This window comes from Venturia canescens, chromosome 11 (genome assembly GCF_019457755.1).
Source record: "Venturia canescens isolate UGA chromosome 11, ASM1945775v1, whole genome shotgun sequence".
NCBI classification, from domain to species: domain Eukaryota; kingdom Metazoa; phylum Arthropoda; class Insecta; order Hymenoptera; family Ichneumonidae; genus Venturia; species Venturia canescens.
In genome coordinates this window covers 3774081-3796554 of record NC_057431.1, presented here as the reverse complement: position 1 = coordinate 3796554, position 22474 = coordinate 3774081, and the positions used below count along the sequence as shown (strand labels likewise).

The 22474-nt window shown below is 42.0% G+C and overlaps 6 protein-coding genes and 1 long non-coding RNA gene across 16 annotated transcripts in view; 4 read left to right on the top strand and 3 right to left on the bottom strand.

Annotated features, from left to right (window-relative positions):
- LOC122418082 (uncharacterized) overlaps nt 1–10367 on the top strand; it is a 30631-nt gene extending 20264 nt beyond the window's left edge. The window contains exons 1-14 of one of the 5 annotated variants that reach the window (XM_043432106.1): nt 2172–3058; nt 4083–4256; nt 4819–5015; nt 5099–5240; nt 5395–5491; nt 5602–5796; nt 5895–6047; nt 6233–6500; nt 6574–6927; nt 7018–7228; nt 7314–7525; nt 7638–7915; nt 8873–9058; nt 9304–10367. In XM_043432106.1, the coding sequence (XP_043288041.1) occupies nt 4126–4256; nt 4819–5015; nt 5099–5240; nt 5395–5491; nt 5602–5796; nt 5895–6047; nt 6233–6500; nt 6574–6927; nt 7018–7228; nt 7314–7525; nt 7638–7915; nt 8873–9058; nt 9304–9462 (2583 nt within the window). In that variant the 5' untranslated portion in view covers nt 2172–3058; nt 4083–4125 and the 3' untranslated portion in view covers nt 9463–10367. Of the gene's footprint in view, nt 1–2171; nt 3059–4078; nt 4257–4818; nt 5016–5098; nt 5241–5394; nt 5492–5601; nt 5797–5894; nt 6048–6232; nt 6501–6573; nt 6928–7017; nt 7229–7313; nt 7526–7616; nt 7916–8872; nt 9059–9303 lie in introns of those variants that run through there. The other 4 variants (XM_043432104.1, XM_043432102.1, XM_043432103.1 and 1 more) reach the window with 4 other exon arrangements.
- On the bottom strand, nt 8593–9397 carry LOC122418090 (uncharacterized). The gene is made up of 2 exons (XR_006262430.1): nt 9274–9397; nt 8593–9169 (listed from the first exon to the last, which is right to left on the bottom strand). It is a non-coding gene; the product is annotated as an uncharacterized lncRNA (long non-coding RNA).
- Nucleotides 10368–10530: 163 nt separating the features above from the next.
- Nucleotides 10531–19283, bottom strand: CSN6 (COP9 signalosome subunit 6). 5 transcript variants are annotated; one of them, XM_043432113.1, is made up of 7 exons: nt 13173–13357; nt 13078–13140; nt 12345–12605; nt 11868–12151; nt 11582–11747; nt 10979–11172; nt 10531–10884 (listed from the first exon to the last, which is right to left on the bottom strand). In XM_043432113.1, the coding sequence occupies exons 3-7, from the start codon at nt 12592–12594 to the stop codon at nt 10744–10746; spliced, it is 1035 nt and encodes a 344-aa protein (XP_043288048.1). In that variant the 5' UTR covers nt 12595–12605; nt 13078–13140; nt 13173–13357; the 3' UTR covers nt 10531–10743. The 5 variants fall into 5 exon arrangements, with proteins under 5 accessions (XP_043288048.1, XP_043288050.1, XP_043288046.1 ...); XM_043432115.1 differs by lacking the exons at nt 13078–13140; nt 13173–13357 and adding an exon at nt 19156–19283; XM_043432111.1 differs by having other exon boundaries at nt 13078–13357.
- On the top strand, nt 13462–14832 carry LOC122418089 (active regulator of SIRT1-like). The gene is made up of 3 exons (XM_043432121.1): nt 13462–14074; nt 14168–14257; nt 14482–14832. The coding sequence occupies exons 1-3, from the start codon at nt 14011–14013 to the stop codon at nt 14751–14753; spliced, it is 426 nt and encodes a 141-aa protein (XP_043288056.1). The 5' UTR covers nt 13462–14010; the 3' UTR covers nt 14754–14832.
- On the top strand, nt 15017–16084 carry LOC122418088 (nicotinamide riboside kinase 1). Its single transcript, XM_043432120.1, has one exon. The coding sequence runs from the start codon at nt 15425–15427 to the stop codon at nt 16004–16006; it is 582 nt and encodes a 193-aa protein (XP_043288055.1). The 5' UTR covers nt 15017–15424; the 3' UTR covers nt 16007–16084.
- CSN3 (COP9 signalosome subunit 3) lies at nt 16073–18607 on the bottom strand. Its single transcript, XM_043432110.1, has 4 exons — nt 18090–18607; nt 17592–17852; nt 16650–17374; nt 16073–16551 (listed from the first exon to the last, which is right to left on the bottom strand). Exons 1-4 carry the CDS (start codon nt 18142–18144, stop codon nt 16252–16254), a joined length of 1341 nt encoding a protein of 446 aa, XP_043288045.1. The 5' UTR covers nt 18145–18607; the 3' UTR covers nt 16073–16251.
- LOC122418083 (dynein regulatory complex protein 11) lies at nt 18985–22280 on the top strand. 2 transcript variants are annotated; one of them, XM_043432108.1, is made up of 7 exons: nt 18985–19329; nt 19480–19912; nt 20002–20279; nt 20374–21525; nt 21602–21694; nt 21797–21914; nt 22009–22280. In XM_043432108.1, exons 1-7 carry the CDS (start codon nt 19138–19140, stop codon nt 22125–22127), a joined length of 2385 nt encoding a protein of 794 aa, XP_043288043.1. In that variant the 5' UTR covers nt 18985–19137; the 3' UTR covers nt 22128–22280. The 2 variants fall into 2 exon arrangements, with proteins under 2 accessions (XP_043288043.1, XP_043288042.1); XM_043432107.1 differs by having other exon boundaries at nt 18985–19912.
- Nucleotides 22281–22474: the final 194 nt, after the last annotated feature.

Genomic DNA, 22474 nt, shown 5'->3' with positions numbered 1-22474 from the left:
TGTGTGTGTGTGTGTGTGTGTGTGATGCATTATTTTTTCGTATGCCCTTTTAATTAATAAGAATAATGAATAATATATCTGTTGTTTTCGGGATTCATTGCTCGATAAGAGCCTTTTTTCAGGGCCGATGTCAGCTTGTCGAGCGACTAATGAAAGAGCAGATGTATCTAGAAAGCAATCGCAAGAGAGCATGTCTTTGCTCTGTAGGCGCGCGCTATATATATGTTGAGAGACAAAAGGAGGCAAAAGATAGCCACCGCGTTCTATGTCGGCATTTCATATCAGAGTTATTAAAGAATTATCATTATTTAAGAAGATAAATATTTGTTTATAAATATAGAGTTTATAAATAAGGTGGTTTGGTGGGTTATGCCGAGGGAACGCTTGAAAGATATATTATAGGAAGAATATCGTGTTAGCACGGGGTGGAATTTCCCAGGGCGATAAGCGTCCGACATGCAGTTGGGCTCTATATGCCGCATAGAGATTATAAAAGATGACCGGTCCCGCAGCAGGAGCAGAAAAACATATCACTTGAAAATATAAAACGCCTTTTTTTCGATTGGTACTTGCCGGCACCATTTCTCCCATCATATCCCAGCACTGAGCCGAGCTTTTTCGTGGCGGAGTAGTCTGTTTTAATAATTTAGAATCTAACCAGGGAGGGAGAGAGGAGAGAGGGTATTTCGACCTCAAATAAGGACTATATAGCCTAATGCGCATGGATGCGATTATATTCGTATACTATATGCATAGATATGGAAAAGTAAAGATAGCTATAATTCATTTGGAAATAGTGAGATCCCCGACAAATAAATGTTGTTGAATCAGAGTGAATTTGAGGAGTGGCGATATATAGTTTGCCCCAAATTCGTCATGCATATTCCCGCATATTCCCGCTATACTCGCTGCTTCCGCGCGGAGATATACGCTGACGTTTCCGCAGACAAATGTTGCGCGTCATCAGAAAACTCGCATACATCCCGCCGCCGCGCTGCGCGCCGCATATCCGATGTGCGTATCCCCGCAACGCACGCCGAGATACACGTCTAATAAGTAATAATGTCCCATAATATATATGCGACGCGCGGGTAGATGCTGCGCCACGAAACAGCTGTGCCTCATCTTTAATCTCTCAATCTCTCCTCCGCCTTCCCGCACGAGCCTGCGCTGCTTTTCGAGACCCTTATATTTTCATTTTCACAAAAACCAACATTATTTTCTTTATCGCCCGTTTATTGATATATACCCAATTATTTATATAATTAAAAAATTTTCTAACCCTTAAAGAGCCAATTAAATGGCCGACTCGTTCGCGAAAAAAAAGCCATGGTGCGTCGTTGCGAGTGGTTCCGAGAGTCCATATATACGTATATATTTAATCATGCAGGTATATAGCCGGCATGCGCACCTCATATCTGCATGTGTGTCGCGCCCGAAAATCGAGTATGATATAATAAGTACTATTTTCTGCTATTTGACTCTTATATTCATAAGTTATATATTTACAAGGAAAATCTCATCCCTATCTCCATCCATTTCTTGATTTCTTACTACATGATGTAGACAACAAAGATAATGAGAGAGGTGAGAGGATCTTGTTGTTGGTTGGTATGCGACGTGCGACAAATTAGAGAGTCGTGGGTTTACCGACAGCGGCGAAGCAGGCTTTCTACATTCACGAGTGTCGTATCGCTGGTTTTTTCACATAACTTACCTACTTCGATCAACATACCCACAGAAACGTTTGAAGAAAAAATCTATTGGGAGATTGTTGTTGTTATTATTATTAAGGGATATCGAATGTTTTCCCCTGGTGCTGGTATAGGAGAGCTCTCGGCGGTCAAAGGTTAAGTTAATCTTTGACCGCCGAGAGCATGCAAGCCATGCAACCATGAAGATCGTGTACATCAGCAGCTGAGAAATCTTTCATTTTTATTCACGCGCGAATAGTCCGATGCAAGATCGTGACGAGTGAGCGCTTTAATTTACTTGCCGAGTTGACCGCTACGACGAACGGTGACTCCCCCAAAAATCCCTTCCCTGACGCGTCTATATCGCGGCCTGTTGTGTCTTACGTCTTACGGCGGTATTCGTGTTTTCGGACGTACTCCGATTTCGGTTTGGGTGCTTCGCTATATAGGGTTGATGGCGGCGGCAGGGCGCCGGCGCCGTTGTTCCATAAATAAGAACCAGGGAGGAGGGCAAAAGCGTCGGCGAGTGTACCAAGGACTAGGCTCTCGGCCTGCTCGTATTCATCGTATTATCACCTACGCGAAATGAGAAACAGCGTCGAACGCGCATATAAACGAGAACGATTTTATAATAGATCGCGCGATGTGTATGCGTATACGCGTGTAATATAGTGATCTCGCGGGGTTGGAGTATACGAGAGGGATAGTAGGGAGAAAGGGTGGTGGTGGTGGTGGTGGTGGTGGTGGTTTTATAGTGCGTTCGACTCGATCGCCGCATTATAGAGAGTTGTTTTATTTGGATAATCGGAAATAGCTGAAAAAATAGTCGATAGATTCGATATAATTGTAATTACAATGAGCGAAGGAGGTAGAATCGGGAGCGTAACGAAAGGAACGATAATGGAAATAATTGAAAGGAGGGAGGCGGCGGCAACCACACCGCCGTACGATGATGGTTTAACGATGGTTTAACGATATGGTAAATGAGCCAAGACGTTCGCACAGCGGGACTGAGCTAAAAACGTCCGGCGTCCGGTCCCTCTGAATATGAGGCTTTCAACCCGCGGCGTATCAACGACCCGAAACTCAGTGGCGGCGGCGACGCGGTGGTGGTGGTGGTGGTGGTGGTACTAGTAGTAGTAGTAGCGATACGCGCTGCAACGGCGACGGCAGCGGCGGTGGCGGCCTCGTCGCAACAAGAATATTTTTTCCTAGTAGTATCGATGCTCGTAAGTTGGATCAGCTGCCATGGTGGATCCAACGGTACAGAAATAAAATCCTCGAAAATTGCGACAATGTGAAATCTCGTGGATTACGCTGATAACCCAGGAAAAACGAAAGCGTTTACTTCTGATTAATTGGAGGTGAGAATAAGAGTGTGGAAGATGTATTTATTGCGTCATCAACGTCGAGGTCGAGAGTTACCGAACCTCGGAACAATTCAATAGGTATACGCGGGACGGGCGGGAGGAAGAGGGCCGGCCCCGAGTTGGGAAACTGCATGATTGGTTAGAAGAAAAACGGAACGGAAGCTGGATATACAGAATGAAGAGAGTCGCGATTAACCGTTACGAGGGCCAGCTTCCAAGTTGAAAAATTTTCATTGACAAACTGGAATATTTTTTTAGTTTTTTTTTTTTCTTTCAACTCGGATTAGATTCGGATATATAGATATACATCTGCATGTAAAACATACGATACCTGGCTATATACCGTTCCTCGATCGGACCGAGGACTCGCACTGAAAAAAACCGTTTTCATCGATTCGCCAAATTGATACGCGAAATTCTAAAAAACGGTGTATTTCGATCCAGTTGAAAAATTAATTTGCCAATTGGCTGCCGCCGCGTCGGCGGATTTGAACGCGATCGAATGACGAAGAAACATACGCGCGTAGTATACGCCGGGTCGCGCCTTTACGTAAGAGGAGTTTTGGGTTTTTCTGCTTCTGCCGGCGCGGGACTGTCCGGAAAAGCGTGTGCTCTTCTTCCGGGTAATCGTCTCGCGTGACGAAGACGATAATTGTAAATGTCGACGTGTGCCGGCAAATCATTAATGCCGCGTCGTCGTCGCATATTTCTTCTTAGCCCCCGCCCAACCTTATCGATTCGATGTTTATTTTTATAATACGTTTTCATTGAAAAAAATCATTTTAGTTTATTACGTGATAATTTCGACGACGACAACGACGAATTTTTATTTCACAAACGAATGAAGTAATGTGCTACCCGTTTGATATGAGTGTAGAAACAAAAGAAAGAAAAAAAAAAAAAAAACACGCAGACGCACGGCAAATAATGGGAGGGAAGTAGAGGGCAGATTTGAAGAATGAATAATTGATAATAAAAGTTGATGCTCGAAGAGTGATAGCGATAAAAATTGAGCCAGCAGGGTTCGACGAGCTGCGAAGAAATATCGGGAGTGTTGAGCGATGGCTCTGGTAATGTTACCGTGCGATTTGCCCTGGTGGTCGGCAATAGTCAAACAGCTGGATCGGGCCGGTTCTTCGAGAACCTCGAGCGACCTTCTCGATGTCATGCAAAGGCTTCACGACATGTGCAAGTGAGTGTTGTACGAAATTACGAAATATCGTGTTTCGTAAATAATGTTTCGAATAAATTTGTCGCACTTTAAAACGAAGAATAATAATAAAAAATATGGGCATAAATATATTAAAGAAAAATCCGTGGATGTATGCGTGACCAACGAGTTTCGGTATTCGGAAAGCCGAGCATTGGAAGGAGCATTGGAAAAAATAGGTAAACGCGGAGATGAAATTTCAAATGGTCCGAGGCGTGTCCGCGAGGCGCGATTGTGACCGCTAAACGATAACTATATCGAGAGGCTGATCTCACACGCTGTTATTTCACCTATACTCCTGTCCATATGCACACGGTTTCTATACGAATACTATATATATATATATATGTATATTTTTGTGTAGACTGCTGCACAGGTATATAATATGAAAGTTTAAGTACTATTTAGATTTAGACACGCGCTTTCTATATCCGTGCAGCAAATTAAATTTTTCGGATGGGACTTACACAAACGTACTTGTAGCAATATATAGTTTAGGTATAACGGAAAAAAATGATAAAATATGTGTGGTGACGTTTTTCAGCATAAGCCTCGATCCGGAGGAAGACAATCAGGATCCAGAAGTATTCGTCGGGCTTGGAAAATTTGTGGATGAAGATTTGAACGAAGCCGAGAGGGAGAAATTATTTACGAAAACAATACCCCGAATAGCGGATAGAGCTAAAGCGTTGAGAGCAACGAAACCACCCCAAGGATTATACTTTAGTTTGCAGCAACAAGGTATCGCTGTTGTATTTTTATTGTTATTTCATTCGTTAGGATTTTAATAGGTATATAATAGGTATTTCGATGATATTTAATAGGCGACTGCGTCGAGTATAGCTACGGATTCGCATCGTCGTTACTGGCAAACGCCTTTTTTTCTACTTATCCAAAACGGACTATGAAAACGCATCCTACCCTAGGAGATTTTAATTTTACACATTTCTTCAAGTACCTACATCTGTGAGTAATAAGACACCTGCATACACGAGCGTTCATTTTTTATTTAAAATATGCGAAACAACGAGCCATGCGAATATGCGTGAAATATTAATCGGGGCTTTGCGAGTGAAAATTCGCAAATCCAACTACTCGGTTTTGTGTTTAATCTTTTCAGAAATAGTCAAAAGGCTAAATTACGCAGTATTTTGCACTACTTCGATTATCTCGAAACCGAATCTGCCCTCGAGGGACGTATGATTGTTTCGCGACAGGTAAAAATCATCGTTGAATATTTAAATTTTCATGAATTTTTTAAACCTGTGCGCGTATATGAAAAAATGATGATGATGATAATAATAATGAATTTTGGTTAATCCGAAAGGTAATGACCTCGAAAGAATGGCTAACGATCGAGGATTGGCTGGAGAGCGATACACCGTTGTGTCCGTTGACGATTCGTCATGGTGGTCGAATCGACGGAATCGATTCGGAGGCAAAATATTTGCACGTGTGTTTCTCTAGTTCACGATTTGGTGGCGGTGTTCTCGAGGACAAGCTTACACAAGAAACCGTACATGTAAGTAAGTATATTGAAAAAGGTAATGTCTCGCGAATCGTCACTTTTTATCCTTTTCTGCTTCTCCCTAAACGCTTCGCATTTGTTCGATGTCGCAGATAGCGACTCATCCGGAAATACTTGCCGCGATATTGTCGGTCGAGGCTTTGGAGGACAACGAAGTATTAATAGTAGAGGGAGCTCGACGCGTTTCGAGAATAAACGATCCGAAGCACAAAGCTATTTATGAAAGCATATCAGAGCCAATTCCAGTGAGTATTTTTACAACTAAAAAAATTTTCGAATACGCGTGCGGAATATTGATTGATATTCCGTCGATGCGATACGATTGAAATTTTGTAAATCTTTGGGAACGACGACGACGACGACGACGACGACGACGACGACAACGACGACGACGACGACGATGATGATGATGATGAAAAAAAAAAAAAAGATGACGGTATGCTACATGGATCCTGAGGATTATTCAAAAGTGCCGTTAACGCAATTCGAAGAGGACAACGTGTTACGCGAAATGAACAAATCGCTTTTGGGCTTTCGTCAAAGGCGACCGCCCTCGAGTCCTATCGACTCGGATCACGATGGTGGACCGGGCACACGAAGATTGTCCCCTATCGGGGAAAGCTTCGGAAGTACCTCACCGGAAATAGAAACCGAAGAGAAAGCCGAAACGGTGGTGAAAGAAAATGGTGCCGATCGAGGTGGTGTATATATTTAGATTTCTTATTCGATCGTTTAAAATTGAAATGAAAAATTTTGTCAAATTTCGTGTAGAAACGTTGAAAGAGGAAGGATCGGAGAGCGATTCTCCCCCGAATGAAATACGAAGGAGACGGCCTAACGGACGTTGTTCGATAAGATCGCGGAGTCCATCAAAAATGGGAATGGGGGCGGCGGGGGGAGGAGGGAGAAACGCGACGAGTAACGCGAGTCGACGGAGTAGGTTTATAGTATTGGGCTCGAGCGGAGAAATTTTGCCGGTAACGAGAAAATCACTTGGACAAATGTCGGTATACAGCAGCTGTAACAGCCAGAGTACCGAGAGTTTTCATAGCGCCAAAGAAACGATGGAGGAGGAGGAGGAGGAGGAGAAGGAGGAACACCAGCAACGACAACCGGCAACAACAGGTATGCTAAGCTAAAATAAATATATTACAAGTTTTTCGGTCCCAAATTTTTTATAATACAAGTATATGATGCCCGCGTTGTTGTAAGCAGCAGACGAAGAGGAAGAAAAATTAACGATAAGGTATGGTAGACAATTGGACACACCCGAAAGACGAGGTACTTTTGCTCAACGACTCAAAGAAGCTTTGCATCGCGAGAGCACCGCAACAGGATCGCGTTCCTCCGTAAATTCTTCCGGGGAAAGTAGCTACGCCGTTGGAATAAGCGTAACCGGAAGTCACGTCGGAGATGAGGATATAAAGCGAGTGTTTATATTTGAATTTTGTTTTATTGTTGAAAGGTGATAAACTCTCGCGGGGATATAGTTTGCGAATTTGTCTATTTAGAGTGAAGAGAGGGGGTTCTCGAGGTTTCGTATTGAGAGACGAGACCGTTGAGAAAGATTTTTTCATGGATGAACCACCGGAAACCGAAAGCAAATGGCTCAGCAGAGGCAAACTCGGAGAAAATGGAACGCGCCCGGAAGCGGTAGCCGGAATCCAAAGGAGAGATACGAATGCGAGCAGTAAATACAGTTTCAGCACCGAATACAGTTCAGGTGAGAATCCCCTGCTTTGAGGGAAATAAATGGCTAGCGATCCGCGTCGCCTCCCCTTCCTCATTATTTTTTTCATACTGCGCGAACCCAGATTTTTGTTCCGAACTGGAAGAGGTGTACGAGCAACTTTCAAAATGGCTCCAAGATCCTCTAGCTTCGGAGGAGAACCGGGAAATGGATGCGCGTGATAGAGCCGTTGTACAGTTCGCCGGATCTCTTTTGAGACGAGCTCTGAGCGAATCGTTCGCCGGGGTTCCGGTACAAGAGGGAGAACCTTTACCCATCACAACCGGACCCAACGATCTGCTTCACCGGAAGCACAAGCTAGCCCTGGCCGTTCGAAGTTTGAGCTTGGAATTGGCGAGGCAGCGAAACAAGCGCCAACAATCGGTAAGCGTCAAAGTATTATTGGTGTCTACGTGTCCCCGCCACCGACGGACACGATAGCCTCCTCCCCCTTCGAACGAGAGACAACAACGAGCACCTATCACGATTTAATTATAACTGGTAAGGCCATTGCCGCCCCCCCCGCCAAAAATTCAAACCTCGGCGTGAATATCTTTCCGACTATTTATGTTCAAACTTACCGCGATCTGCTGTTGTTACCGGACCAAACATTTTTATTCCTCTCCAATTTCATCCAAACACATCCAAAAATGAAGAATTCAGAAAGATGATATTGCATGATTGAAAAAACTGGGCTGGGTGAGATGGGATGAAACGAGCAAAAAAACGTTGCGCACAGGTATTCGATGACGACGAAGGCGGCGGCAGCGGCGACGAGAAAGGAGAAAAATATAGGGCGTGTTAAGCTCCGGACCGTGACTTTTACGTCCCAAGTTCTCCAGACTCTGCCGGACGAAGAGGCTATTTTTTATTTACCAACCCCAGCAGCATCTTGTATCTTGAAAATTTCTCGATTGGATTTGGAAAAATCGAAAAACAATACGGCCGAATGCGTCAACGATCGGCCATACGAGGTGCTCATGACGATGATGATGAAAGAAAAGACTCACACACGCGCACAAACGCATCGTCGTTCGCTAACGAATTAAAACGCGGATTGATTGATTTTTTTTTCCTCTTGACATTCGTCATCGGTGTACACTAATTCAAATTCTTCCGTCTCTCGTTCTATATTTTACAATTTTCAGTGTTGCATCGTGCCTTGTGCCTCAATAAAATCCGTATCTCCGTGCTCGTGTCCCATTGACCAATTAATTTTTTTTTTTTTTTTTTTTGCTTTCTTCTTCACACCGAACGTTATCTCGATAAGTTTGATTTACTATTGGATATTCGGGCGTGAAAACTGTATAGTTTCCATTTGTTTCTTCATTTCGGATTTAGTTACCGGGAGAGAGTAGTCCTCAAGGAGGAGGTGGCCCGATGCCCGTCGTCACCGGAAATTGGGGATGCGGTTCGCGATTAAAAGGGGATCCTCAATTGAAATTGGTCATTCAATGGCTTGCCGCTTCTTTGGCTGGCGTACCACGACTCATTTACCATACTTTCGGTAACGTCGACTTGTCCAAGGTAAATTTCATTGGCCATTTCATCGAGAATTAATAATGCATGCTCCATTCATTTTCCATCATTCTCAACTGCGTTCCGATCGATCCTCGTATTTTAAGTATTATTGAGTTACTAATTTTTAAATATTCCAAATATTCACAAAAATTTCACATTAGTATTAAAATTCGTTGAACTGGAAAAAAAAAAAAAAAAAAAAAAAAAAGTTGGACCGGTACCTTTGGGTTTTTTGTTCTTTCATTATATAGTTGGACACGGTGAGTCGGGTGTTGACAGATCGTAGATGGTCGGTTGGCGATCTGACAGCGGTAACATTGAGATTCGCGGTTCGCACGATCGAGGAAAGGGTCAAGGATCGGAAAAGCCTTTTCGAGGAATTAATCGGTATAGACAAGCCGAGTCCTTAGCCAGACGCGATGCTGTCGGTTCTCGTGGACGTTTTCGCCACGATGATCGAAGACAGCCGCCACCGCCGTCGCCCGCTCGTTGATCCGAACGACAAATAACTATACTTCCCCCATCGATCAATTATCAACAACACTCTGAATCCATTCGAACGACGACCATTTTTTTCTATTTTCAAAAGGAAACAAACAAACAAAACGTAACATTATACAATCGTAAATTGAAAAAAATCAAGCATATCACATTAGAAATACCGAAAAAATGAATCAATGTGCTTCGAAGATAGGTAAAATAACATGTAATAAGGGCATTTTTTTTCCACAGGTTCGAAGGAGTTTCTCATTGTCCTTTCACGTAAAAATAACTTTTTAAATCATTCAATTCTTTTATAATTTTCATTCAGAATAGATAACGGAGAATTAATTCTTCAATTAATACACGATAGAAACATTTGGATCCGAGTCATACAATTCATTTTCATTTGCGTCATCATAATTACCAAAGGATCAAAAGTCGTTTTCAATTTGTGACGTAATAGGCAATAAAATATTTTATAAATGACGTCGTTTGTACGAGGGTGATGAAATATTGTATTTGCAATAAGATACAGTATAAAAAAAAAAAAAAAATAGTCAAATTTTCTGTAAACTGTGGCGCGAGAGTGAATAATATTGGATTGAAAAAACAAAATAAAATGAAAAAAAAAAAAAAAAAAAAATCACTGACGGGAATACGCGTGAAAAGGCTGCTGTTTTTTTGAGGCGAGCCTCAATGAAAAGTGAAGCGCGTAATAACAAAAGAAACGGTCTTCCAGAATAATAAAAAAAATGAGAACATGTTCGCGCAAGCAAACCCGTTGATAGACACTGAAAAAAAAAAAAATAATGAAGAAGCGCGTGGTTAAGAACGAATTGAGAGAATAAAATTATTTCATCACTCGAATAGAAAAAAAAGCGTGTAGTCCGAAAAATTGTAAATAATAGAAAATGTCAATAAATTTTTAACGTATTGAAGCCTATAGGGAGAGGATCATTTCTTACTCAATTAGGGAGAGAAAAACTCGCTCGATCTTTGATGATTTCACTGTTACGAACGATATAATTCAAAATTGCTTAACGAATTAAGTTATTATTATTATTATTATTATTATTATTATTTTCATAGGCCTAGACTTTTTTATCTCCGTGTACAGCCCGGGTGATGAATAACGAGGAAAACCAGAGAACGGAGGAGGAACGGACAGCGCATGGTGCCAAGAATAAAAAAAAATCATATAAATCTACTTAAAAGAAGAAACTTCGAAGGCGTCGTCCCATGCACTGTTTGTCGTACAAAATGTTGAATTTGTTTACAAATTGGTTTATGTCGTTACAACCTTTCGTTATGATTCCCAAATACGTCATGAGACCGAAATCGTTGCATTGCTGTGAAAAGAAAAAAAAAACCATCAAATTTTTTAAATAACAATTTCGATGTTCGTTTTTAAAAATGAAACGGTATACAAGTGTAAATACAAACATTATAAAAATCAGCGCGAAAGTTCGGGGTGTCGAGAACGGGTAACCGATGACCCAATGAACAGGCCGCTCGGAGCACTTCATGATTTCCTTTAAGCTCGCCACTTTGAACAGCCTGAACGTATTGCAGCACGAGTTTTACCCTCGAGTGCAACATTTTAATGGCACTGTGTTGAGCAACGAGATGCTCAGCCACTGAAACATAAATGATTTCTCTATGTACATTGTTTGTTCTTTCAACTAAAATTGCAAATGAATCTCTCTCTCATTTTCGATTTTCGCTTTTCCTCGATTACATCAATTATCATTTGCATATCTAATTAAACTTAAATCACTGTGTAGTAGTCCGCTCAGGTATAACCAATAAATCATATTTTCTAATGCATGTATAAACTTGCATTTAATTTTTTACTCAAACTGGAAACTATTAGATATTGGAATGTAATCCAAAAATTGAGGTAAGAGCGTCCAAGAGAGATTAATAGACGCGTATCGCCGAGTGTCGGAATGTCGGAGGTGATGTTATTCAGATCATACGATTGAGTCAACACTGCCCAATCCAACTGAATCAACGTAATTCTATTTTATCGGTAAAAATTATTACCCAGTGAACTTTCGGCTTGATCGTTGCTGCACATTCGAGCAACGTGATCAACGCCAATTCTCTCAGCCTCTTCGGTCGCCAGAGTATAAGTCAATGGTACAAAGAGCATCGTAGCTTCGCCCGAAACCAAATCAATCACCGATTCGTACATGGAAACCGATAATTGCTAATAGAAAACAAAATACAAAACAAGCTATTACTGCATACAACGAAGATAAAATTGTATTCGAATCTCATTAAACTGCTCGATCTGCGAATATTTTAGGAATTCTGAATACACGCTTACGTCTGTATTTTTTGGTCTGGGATCCAATTTCAAAAGCACGGGACACTCGTTGATTTCGCAGAGTTGTTTATGAACTCTGATATCCCGCTCATTGGGAGTATCGCCTGTGGTATACCACCCCAAAAAGTCCATTTCGCTGAAAACTTGTTTAAACTGTTGTTCCTTCGTGCTGTAATAATCTCTGTCTATTATTACATCGTCCCCGATACGAGCGAACAAGAGCTCAAAGGAATTCATAATCTCGATATTTCGGCCTTTTTGTTTGCCAATCAAGGCGCCATAAACTGGAAAGAAAGAAAAAAAAAACATATTTGTCTGGATCGACTCGAACGGGAAGAGCAAAAACCAATGAATTTTGACCATATTCGATTAGAGCGACGCTCGTGAGAGCATCTTAAAAATGGAAAAACTAATTGACGTATAGAAGGATTTCAAGTTTGAAAAATGATTGGTAACGCATAAACAACAAATTCATACCCAATTGATCGCTTCCCTCTTGAGCTCTCAGTCTTGTCCAGTGTTCGCTCACGTTCATTATAACGAGGGGATGAAGACTTATGGAAACAGAACCGACCGTTCCCGAAGTTGCCATTACCCTGAACGCGCCGTTTGAACCGGTCGACGCAGCATTTTGCTTTTCCGACGTACCAGGACCCACGTCCATGGGCGGATCGACGTTTCCTTCATCAATTTCCATGTCATTCGGGTTCCGTTTTTGCTGGCTCATCCTTCAAAAATCTTTTGTTACCAAAAAAAACGAACAGCGTTTATAAACCCGTTACGGTAATAACTTTTGATGTTCGTTTCTTTCTGATTCTTAGACACGGAAATCAAAAATATGAATTTCAAAAAATATATTCAATGAGAGCAGAAAAAAAAGGAAAAATGCTGAAAACACTTTGCAAACTCTCCTTCTTGTTTCTCGTATAAATTAGTTTTTCTCCATTATATTTTCATTGCATTCTCGTACGCAATTATTATTATTACGAGATTATATGGTATTGAAACGACAAAAAATCAAAACCAACGTTTGAGGTTATGTTTACTGAAAAGTATTTCGAAATCAGAAATAATTTTAGAAAAAACACCGTTGCAGTGAATGTTGTTGATTTACTCGAAAAATTTACAAACGTTTATATAAAAAAAAAAAAAAAAAAAAAAAAAGTTAACGAAAAGAAAAATTTATCGGAGATTCGATTTTCTCGCTTACGGATCGTTTATGTATAATGATACCAACAAGTCAACACTGATCAACCATATGAACGAAAATTACTTTTCCAATATTATTACAGTATTATAAACTATAAACAAATAATAAACCGCGAGAGGGTGGACGACGACGACCACCCGGGTGCTGATGATGACTGATGACACTCGAAAAATCAGGTATATGGGCAACGAATTCAGATGTACATAGTCACAGTGCGAACGTCACGCCGCCAAGCGACGGATTGGGTGGCAGAAACCCGTACAGCATCGAAATCAAATCGAAATCGTAAAGACGTATTTAAGACGTCTTTTAGACGTGAAGACGACATCGTATAGACGTCTTAAATACGTCTTTACGATTTCGGTGCTGTACGGGAAGTTTGTCTTTAAGCCGCTCGTAAGAACTGGACGTAGTACTACTGCTTTTGTTTCGCTGTCTTCACACTTTTCAATGAATCCAGTGTTATTTCGTCGAGTAATTGAAAAATAACAAGATCACTTGTTACGGATATTTTATTAATATTTTATGTGATTGGTAATGGAAACCGAGTTCCCGAAACTTTCGACCAATCACAATCGTTTCGGGAGGTGCCAAATAAACTCTATTCGCTCTGTGCACGTGGGCGGAGCAAAAAATCTAATACTACTGCACTAATAGTAATTAGTGTGTATTCATGCATACTGCCAGCGCCACCATTTAAGGGGACTCCAGCATTTTTGGGGGGGAATACGTATACACAACACACGCTCATTTTCAAAGTAGTATGTGTACGCGCACGGAGCGAATAAGCATTGTGTGACACACACCCCCTGGCCCCCCCTGATCAACGCCGAAACAATTGAAAAAAAATACTTATTTTCAAAGATTATAAAATTTCTCTCTCAACGTCTTGAGAAATTTCAACATTCGGAGTGTTTTTTAAACCAACAAAATATGTCAAAATCTCTCGTACGTACGAGCCTCGAATTATTCGGTTACGAGAATGATTTGACAAAAGGTTAGAAACATTCGTGCTTTTGCAAATTAAGGTTATGTCGTGAAAAATCCTAATAATGTTTCTAGTGATGTTGCAACGTACGACTTTGAACAGATACAAAAAAACGAAGGAGGAAGAGATCGGAGGGTGCCCTTGACTTAATTCCTGTCAATCATCGAATTGTTCTGAAAAACAATAAGAAAGGTAATGTTACTCGTGGAGCGACGATTCTTCCCCCCCCCCCCCCCCCCCCTATAACAATCCCGTATATTGTGACTAATTTTATTATTGGCCTATAACATTTGTTTTTTTCATTTTTTCAAACGGCACTAGGCTTCTTTACTCATGCCGATAAACATAACGATGCGAACTTTCGGTTAACATAGAAAAAGTAATAAACAATCAATGGCGCATTTGTTCTTCCATAGAAACTGTCAAATTGCATCGGACCGGTGGACCGAGCTTTCGAGAAGTTGAGGGACGACGGAGCTTAAACGTTGATTCGACGGAGAAAAACATAGAGCGACTTTTGCTTTTAAGCGGTCAGAAAATAAATCAAGAAACGTCGGAAAAGCTGATGAGGCGAGCGGCAAAAAAATCTTATGAATCCGCTGCACAAAACAAATCGGAAACTGAGGAAAGCACAGCATTTACGGAAGAAGATTTCAAGAAATTTGAGGAAGAATATCACGAACTGTAATTGAACGGATGCGCCGAAAATTAGTGAATAATGTTGGGCACAGATAGAGAGAGAGGAAAAGTCGTTTTGATTTTAACAACCTGCGTATTCTTTTATTATACAATTTGGGTCATCGGGTTGCCATTTGTCGATGACAATCGTTTACATTCCCTTTTTCCATCTCATCGAATTGCTCTTTTAATACCTGCCATTTCGGGGCTTTGTATTGTCGGCGGTCTCGTTCTTTTTACTCTTTATCATCTCGCCAAACCAAACTTTCAGAATTAATATCAATTCCATTAATTGTACGCGGATTCGACGCTAATATGATACTGCACATCGATTTCGATGGAGATAATAATTCTAATAATAATAATAGACAGTACATGGAAAACTCAGGGGATAAGTGCTGAAAAACGTTGACAACGAAGACGAGATAAGTATATAGATTCAGTCGCCGATCATTCGGAATAAATGAATTTCATTCAAAAAATGATTCTTCCATGATTGTTACCACGTCACGAAAAATTCAAATTTTATTGAGAAAAACAAAGCTCGAATAATTGCATTGTTCCAAAGTAGTTTACACTTGTTAAGGCTTACGCAACGATCGGGATTTGTCCGCACGAAACATTTGATAAAACTGTAAATTATTGTCGCAAAATCCCGTACCAACTTAATTCTGCAATAAAATGAGCAAAGATTGGTTGGTGATTGGAATCGCAGGAGCGACCTGCAGTGGCAAAACGACACTGGCTGAGAGATTGTCGAAAACGTTGAAAAATTCGAAACTCTTGAAACAGGACGAGTACTTTTTGCCGTCGAATGATCCTCGACATACGAGAGTACCGGAATTGAATCATTTGAACTGGGAATTGCTCACGAGTTTGGACATACCGAGAATGTTACGAGAAACGCGAGAAATTCTTAGTGGCAAAATTATAAACCAAGATGGGATAAAAGAAGAACGTGGAATTTTGATACTGGAAGGTTTTCTGATCTTCAATTCCGAAGAAATAGCCGCGTTGTGCGATTTGCGTTTTTTTTTAGATTTGAACGAGGCGGAATGTTGTAAGAGAAGAAAAAAACGAACTTACGACCCACCGGATGTGCCAAATTACTTTGAGAAAATTGTTTGGCCGGAATACATTAAATCACGAGGAGAAATTTTGGAGAATGAACAGTTACGACGGAGTATTGTTTTTATAGACGGTACGATAAATGCCGAAGAAATTTTTTGCCAAATTTTGAAGGAAGTCGAAGCGCGCCTGTAGCGCTCGCCATCGAAGAATGAATTTCATGAGTTTAAGAAATAATGTCGTTAAATAAAAATCTCATGGTTGAAAAGAAAATTGAATTTTACTTTTCTCTGTTTTTCTATTGATTTCTTCATACAATTCAGTAGCGAGATTTAATCGATTTTATTTGGTTGTATTTTCATTTTTTTTTCTCTCGTTACATCTCATCAATAAGGTTAACGGGTAAGGGGGAGGGGGAGGGTACCAGTCGTTTGTTGGCATTACATGGAGTAGGCGCTGTGTTTAGGTTGACCTTGAGGATTGGTAACGTTCGTCGGAGGCGGACCGGAGGTTTGCTGATCCTCCTGATCATTCTGTCCGCATGCTTTGTGAACGTAACGCGGCGTGACCATCACTTCTTCCTCCATTTCGACGACTCTCTTGTCCAACTCTGCGCAAGCCGCCATCTCCTTCTCCAGCTTGGCCAACATCCGCGGGGAATTGTATTTTTCAGGGTCATCGTGAAATATGACCATTCCATCCTTCTGATTGATCGTTGCGTATATTTCGCCATCTTCAATCTGGGAGAGAATGGACAAAAAAAAAGACGTCTTATTCATGGTGAATTCTCATACGGCGGGAGGGGGGGATAAGCGCTCCCGCGTTCGCGAATACTCACCATATTCAAAATATATTTTTCTGCGTCTGTCGGTCCGGACAGTTGGACTCTGCTGGCGACGTCTGTGAGACTCAGAGTGAGAAATGTTTTGGTCAGCCTCTGTATATTTTTTTTGTACAAGTAGGCGAGGACTTGTTTGACAAGACCAAGATTATGATCACGCGCAAAGAGTTCTTGATATTTAACGATAACGTTTTGGACTTGATCGCAAGTATTGGTAGCGTAAGCGGAGGCAAGTTCCTGGTAGGCTTGGCTAAGAGGTTTGACGAATCTTATGACGACGGATCTCGAATAATTAGGGGTATTGAAAATTTTTCCGTGAAGTATGAGCGACACGAGGATATATTTTTTGTAAGCTTCGAGCATGATGTGACTGAGGGCCATTGCCGGAATAGTCATACAAACTTCGAAAAAGTAAAACGCCCGATCATAATTCTTTAACGCGGTATAAATCATGCCGCCGTAATAGTAATAGAGCAAAAAGTGTTTGGAATCGAATTGTCCGCCTTCTTGGCTTATGCCGGTGACGTCCGTGTCCAGAAACTCTAAGGCTGGTTTGAAACATTTCGACAGTAGGCACAATTGACAGAGATCGGCGTGTATCGACGTCAATTGACTGTCAAACAGTTGAATCTTTCTTATCGCTCTGCGCAACAGCTCAATTCCTCTCAGGGGCGTTCGCAGTTCCACCAGCGATTGCGTCAACAGGTGGCACAATTCTGCATCTGCAATAGTTAGTCGCTCATAGACAAGAAGAAGGTGAACGCGCGGCTTAGGGGGATGAAGGGAAATTCAAAATTCAATGTCATTGGAATGCGAATCGATTTGTCGGCATTGGATTCTTCATCGGAGAACAGAGAGCAAAAACAAAAAGTTATTCAACAAGAGGTATCTCGAAAGATTCTCATTGTCGCTCGCTGCTTAAGCAGCATCGATATTTACATGTGTCAGGTGCGAAGCGCGCCTGTTCGCCGTTGCATCCGACGATGAACTCTTGAACTTGATTGAATAGCGTTTTGTAAGATTCGGCATTATTGGCCGCGCTGACGTTCGGCAGAGAGAGTTTGGCAACGAGGACAGCGAGAATTCCCAACGAGTGTTGTTGCAGATCGAGGGTTTCCAGAACGTTGTCGAGGTGTAGACCATTTTTGACGAGAACTTGACTGGATTTTATTATGACATCGCGCAGATCACTAAAATCACCTGACTCGCCGAGATTCGTAACGGCACCAAAGTCAAATTACAGCTTTTTATCAAAATCATGGAAATAGCAAGGTTATGTGCGAGTGAGGAATATGGCCGAGCGCAGCAGGGAAGGATCGTTAGGAAGGTTTCAAGTAAAATTGGGAATTGCGAATGACGAAAGGAACAACTTGATGACTGGAATAAAATCATATGAGTAGTAGTAGTAGTAGTAGTAGTAGTAGTACAATGACTTACCTTGCGTCGAAAGAGTCTGAACATTGTTTACAAACTGTTCCAGGGCTGATGCCATATTACCGACGTTCTTTCCTTATCATTACCAAATTTCCTACTACGTTCCAAGTATATGCGTATGTACATATGTATTGGTATTGTCCACAAAAAGCACGATTTTTTATTTACAAGAAGTACTTGATGGTCGATAAATACTTGTCGCGCGTGGAATAGCAGTCACAGTCGACAGTCGTCGCGTCGTGTTTCGCGTTCTTCTTCTTCCTTCCAGGTTGCAGGTAAAATTTTTTTTTTCTCCAATCACCGACGACAGTAGCGGGCAGTAGCGGGCTTGAGAGAGCGGGCGTGTGTGTACGTATACAAAATTTATTAGTGCTGTTGTTTTTTGACGATACCGTTACCCGAAGGTTTTCACCTCCGTGAACTAGGCCGACTATAATTTCGAATTTTTGATTCGTGGGCTCATCGTCGCGGCGCTTTTGTCGCGCGATAAACGATTTTATATGGTCGTAACTAACGACAAAAACGTTTGTCGCGAGATAACAAGGGGTTTTACCAATAATAAATAAAGTTTGTTAGATGTCAGTTTTTTCGTGAATTTCGTAAACGTAAACGATGAAGAAACAAAATATAAGTATAATGGTGCCTCGGGTTGGCCGCGTGTGTGCAGTGCAGCGGCGGAGGATAATTATATATATTTGGATGAGTCCAATAAGGAGCAGCGCAACAACGACGGTTCGATGATGGAACCTGCTCGTTGTCGCTAAGCAACAATAACGGGGTTGGTGGGAGGAGATGATGGATGGATGGTTGTTGCGTCGTAGTTTTGTTTATTCCATAGTACGGTGCCGGTGGTGGCGGGCGGCGGCAGTCAGCGGCGAAGAAGGTGGAGGAGGAGGAGGAGGAGGAGGGGAGCCGGTCGGAGAGTTTAGTTTAGTTATCGGGTGAACGCGCACAATCGGTACTTTGGTTATCCGGGATAAAATCCGTTATTAATATATTATTTTGATGAAAATTGTGAGTAGTCCTCGTTGCGAAAGTTATTAATAAGAAAATGTCAAATTTGACTTACGAGGGTATATGGAGAGAGGCGCAACGTTGTCTCGAGGAAGTTGTCGCGGTAGACTCGAATCTTCAGAATTCACCACCTCAAAGAGATAGAAAAAGAATGCACCGGAGTATAGCCGAATTATACGTCAGATATATAGGAATAGCAAACAAGTTGGAAAGTTGTTACGATCAAATGGTACAACCGCAAAAAAGAATATTGATTAAAAAAATGTTAGACTCGACGATCGGTCGTGTAATAGAATTGAAGCACGAACTGGTCGAGATTGATCTCAGCGAGCACAGTTACTACGACGATATATTGTTGAAGTACGGGTTAACGCCGCAGGATACGGAGCTCGTAATACCGCATTACTTCAGAGGCGAGAGGGAAGAGGAAATAAGCTCGAGGAGGAAATTCATTGAGATTACGTTGAGAAAGGTGGGAGCTCTCGAAGAAACGATCGAGCCCAAGAGAATAACGGAAACGGAAGCTATTAGACTGATACAGAGTCACGAGCGGGCGCGACAAGGACGCGCGAGATTTCAATTCATGAAGGAAATACGGGAAACGAAAGAACGTTCGACTTTGAAAAGTGCGGCCGAGAGGGGCGGCGGAGCAGATAACGCGACGGCGGCGGCGGCGGCGGCGGCGGCGGCGGCGGCCGAGGTAGCAGCCGCGAAAGAGGCCGAGGCAACGTTGAAAATTCAAAAAGTTTGGCGGGGCTACGTGACGCGGTATCGCATAAGGAAAAGACGGATAGAGGAAATGTTGCTGATAGGTACGTGTTAGATATATAGGAGGTAGGTAGTACGTGTAGTACGCGATATATTTAAAAAAATAAATGGGGTCTTGTATTGTGTTTACGAGGCATGGTTCAACCGAGTCGAACGATTACGGAAACGAGCCGAAAGGACGAGCGAATAAGGAATAAGAGGCGTGAAAAGCAGCGGGAATTTGAAGAATTGTACGAACGAATGAAGCTCGAGAGGAGAGAATTCATTCGGGCGGAGAGAGCAGCGATAATGGAAGAAAATATCCGAGCCGAAATAAGAAACTGGATAAATTCGTATTTTCAGCATACCGGAAAAATACCGGAACTTCCATCGGCCGAAAGCGGTGGTTCGAGAATAATTCTCAGTCGGCAGGTTGGTTCCCTTTCTTTTTATTCTATATATATAATAATAATAATAATAATAATAATAGTAAAATGCGGTGTAAAATTGGCTGGATACATAACAGGGTACGGAGAGCAGTATGAGCAAATCGACGACGACGGGAGGATCGTCGTCGAAGGAGTCGAAAAAATCGAAAAGCAGGTCAAAATCAAAGAAAAAGGAGAGTCCGGAATCGGGGGGGGGAGAATCGCAGGACGAGTCCGATCCGGGAATGAAAATTCAGGCGTCGAATTTCGTCGGTGAAATAATAAGAGCGAACGAGGAGTACACCGATATTTGGCGTGACAAGGATGAATCGGTAAATCCGAGGCAATTGCCTTACGAGGAGATAATAGAGAACGAAAAGAGTCGTGAAATCGAGGAGGAGTTGAGAGTCGGGATTGATGACGGTATTCGAGGTGACCTCGAAGCTTTAAGAGCCGCCCTCGATCGAGATCGAGGTTTTCGGGGTAAACGAGGAAAAAAATCACAAAAACGCGTTCGCCGGAGTGGGAAAAAAAATAAGAGGAAAAAAGAAAAGGATCTGACACCGGACAGAACGACCGAGTCGTTGTTCGAAGAGCTCGTTACCAATGGAATAATAAAATTATGTCCGGAAGTGCGATTGAGCGATTACATTGGTGAAAAGTCATTCGGAAATTTCGAGGTTTGGCAAACTGGCAAAGATCCTATGCCCGCGATCGGTGAGATTCGTCAAGCCGTCGGAGAATATTGCGTTATACCCCTCGGCAACGAAACCATCAGGCAACTTACGCCTCTGGTGAGATCCGTATTGATCGCGGGACCCCACGGAAGCGGTAAAAAAATGTTGGTACGCGCCATCTGTACCGAATTGGGGGCGACTCTCTTCGACGTTACACCGGCCAATATAGCTGGTAAATATCCTGGTAAATCGGGCCTGATAATGCTCCTTCATTTGATATCGAAGCTTTCGAGATTGCTTCAGCCGTCGGTTATATTTATGGACGGGGCTGAAAAGCCGTTCGTCAAAAAAGTCCCGAAAACGGACAAAACCGATCCAAAGAGGCTGAAGAAAGATTTGCCGAAACTGATTAAGAGCATAACGAGCGAGGATCGTGTTATATTCGTCGGTACTTCGAGTTCACCCTGGGAGGCCGATCAAAAACTTTTCTTTCAGACGTATGACAAAGTTCTCTATATACCCAGACCGGATTACGGGACTGTTTCCCTCATTTGGAAGGATCTCCTCTACAAAGTAGATATATTTCATTTTTTTTCTTCTCTCTCCTCATTCGTTAATAATGATATTTAATATCTCTTTGATGACCCAGTACGCCGGTATCAACCGACAATTCGATACTTCGGCAATGACGAAAATATCCGATGGTTTCACCGTTGGAACCATCATCGAGTCGATAAACGAGGTACTATTATACGGCGCGGCGGCAGCACACCCTCTTCTATCGTAATCGTTACTTCTTTATATATACGCTTCGTCGTTTTTTATTATTTTCAAATCGGCACAGATCATGACAACGAAGAGAATGGTACAGCTTCGGGTGCAACCATTGACGCACGTCGAATTGGTGAATGCGTTGAGCAGCCGCGATCCCATCTACCGGGAGGAAGAGGACGCTTTCCTTGGTTCGTTTCAATACGCGCGCCCTTATCCTCCTCTTTCATACGCGCGATATATATATATATATATATATGATGGATTGATATATTCGATTCGCAGGTTGGTTCGCGAAAACACCTACCCGTCGTAAGAAGCAAAAATCGGCCGAACTGGAGCAACAAAAGCTCGAAGAAGCGAGCGAGAAGCAAAAGAAAAAAGGCAAAGGAAAAAAGAAATAGACGAGTCGCGGAGGACACAATAACTTAAATATCATCATTCGTAACGCTGCGATCAACGCATTCGTTCGAGCAGCGATTTTTTAACGTTCGTTTTATCGATGCTTCGTACGAATAATAAATAATAATATCCGCGCGAGCGCGCGCATTACCTCACTTCCATTGCGTGCGCAAATGCGATGAAAAAAAAAAAGCATCGTATGATTTATTGTCGATCTTTCGATCATAGTCGTCGTTGTCGTCGTCGTCGGAGTCGTCGGAGCGATTTGGCTTTGGTGGATAAATATTAGGGATCGCAAAAATGGAACAAGCATACGTAACTATCGCATTAACAAAACAAATGTACCTTT

What these genes read in the sequence shown, in the direction of transcription:
- CSN6 (XM_043432115.1), bottom strand. Translation starts at nt 12,594, where the DNA reads ATGAGCCAGCAAAAACGGAACCCGAATGACATGGAAATTGATGAAGGA. An exon ending in TCAAGCCGAAAGTTCACTGG is followed by an intron (nt 11,173 to 11,581) that starts GTAATAATTTTT and finishes TTTATGTTTCAG; the next exon opens with TGGCTGAGCATCTCGTTGCT. An exon ending in TTCGCGCTGATTTTTATAAT is followed by an intron (nt 10,885 to 10,978) that starts GTTTGTATTTAC and finishes TTCTTTTCACAG; the next exon opens with CAATGCAACGATTTCGGTCT.
- LOC122418089 (XM_043432121.1), top strand. Translation starts at nt 14,011, where the DNA reads ATGTCAAAATCTCTCGTACGTACGAGCCTCGAATTATTCGGTTACGAG. An exon ending in CGAGAATGATTTGACAAAAG is followed by an intron (nt 14,075 to 14,167) that starts GTTAGAAACATT and finishes GACTTTGAACAG; the next exon opens with ATACAAAAAAACGAAGGAGG. An exon ending in TCTGAAAAACAATAAGAAAG is followed by an intron (nt 14,258 to 14,481) that starts GTAATGTTACTC and finishes GTTCTTCCATAG; the next exon opens with AAACTGTCAAATTGCATCGG.
- LOC122418088 (XM_043432120.1), top strand. Translation starts at nt 15,425, where the DNA reads ATGAGCAAAGATTGGTTGGTGATTGGAATCGCAGGAGCGACCTGCAGT.
- CSN3 (XM_043432110.1), bottom strand. Translation starts at nt 18,144, where the DNA reads ATGGCATCAGCCCTGGAACAGTTTGTAAACAATGTTCAGACTCTTTCG. An exon ending in TCAGACTCTTTCGACGCAAG is followed by an intron (nt 17,853 to 18,089) that starts GTAAGTCATTGT and finishes TCGGCGAGTCAG; the next exon opens with GTGATTTTAGTGATCTGCGC. An exon ending in AAAAATATATTTTGAATATG is followed by an intron (nt 16,552 to 16,649) that starts GTGAGTATTCGC and finishes ATTCTCTCCCAG; the next exon opens with ATTGAAGATGGCGAAATATA.
- LOC122418083 (XM_043432107.1), top strand. Translation starts at nt 19,138, where the DNA reads ATGTCAAATTTGACTTACGAGGGTATATGGAGAGAGGCGCAACGTTGT. An exon ending in GAATAATTCTCAGTCGGCAG is followed by an intron (nt 20,280 to 20,373) that starts GTTGGTTCCCTT and finishes GATACATAACAG; the next exon opens with GGTACGGAGAGCAGTATGAG. An exon ending in TCATCGAGTCGATAAACGAG is followed by an intron (nt 21,695 to 21,796) that starts GTACTATTATAC and finishes AAATCGGCACAG; the next exon opens with ATCATGACAACGAAGAGAAT.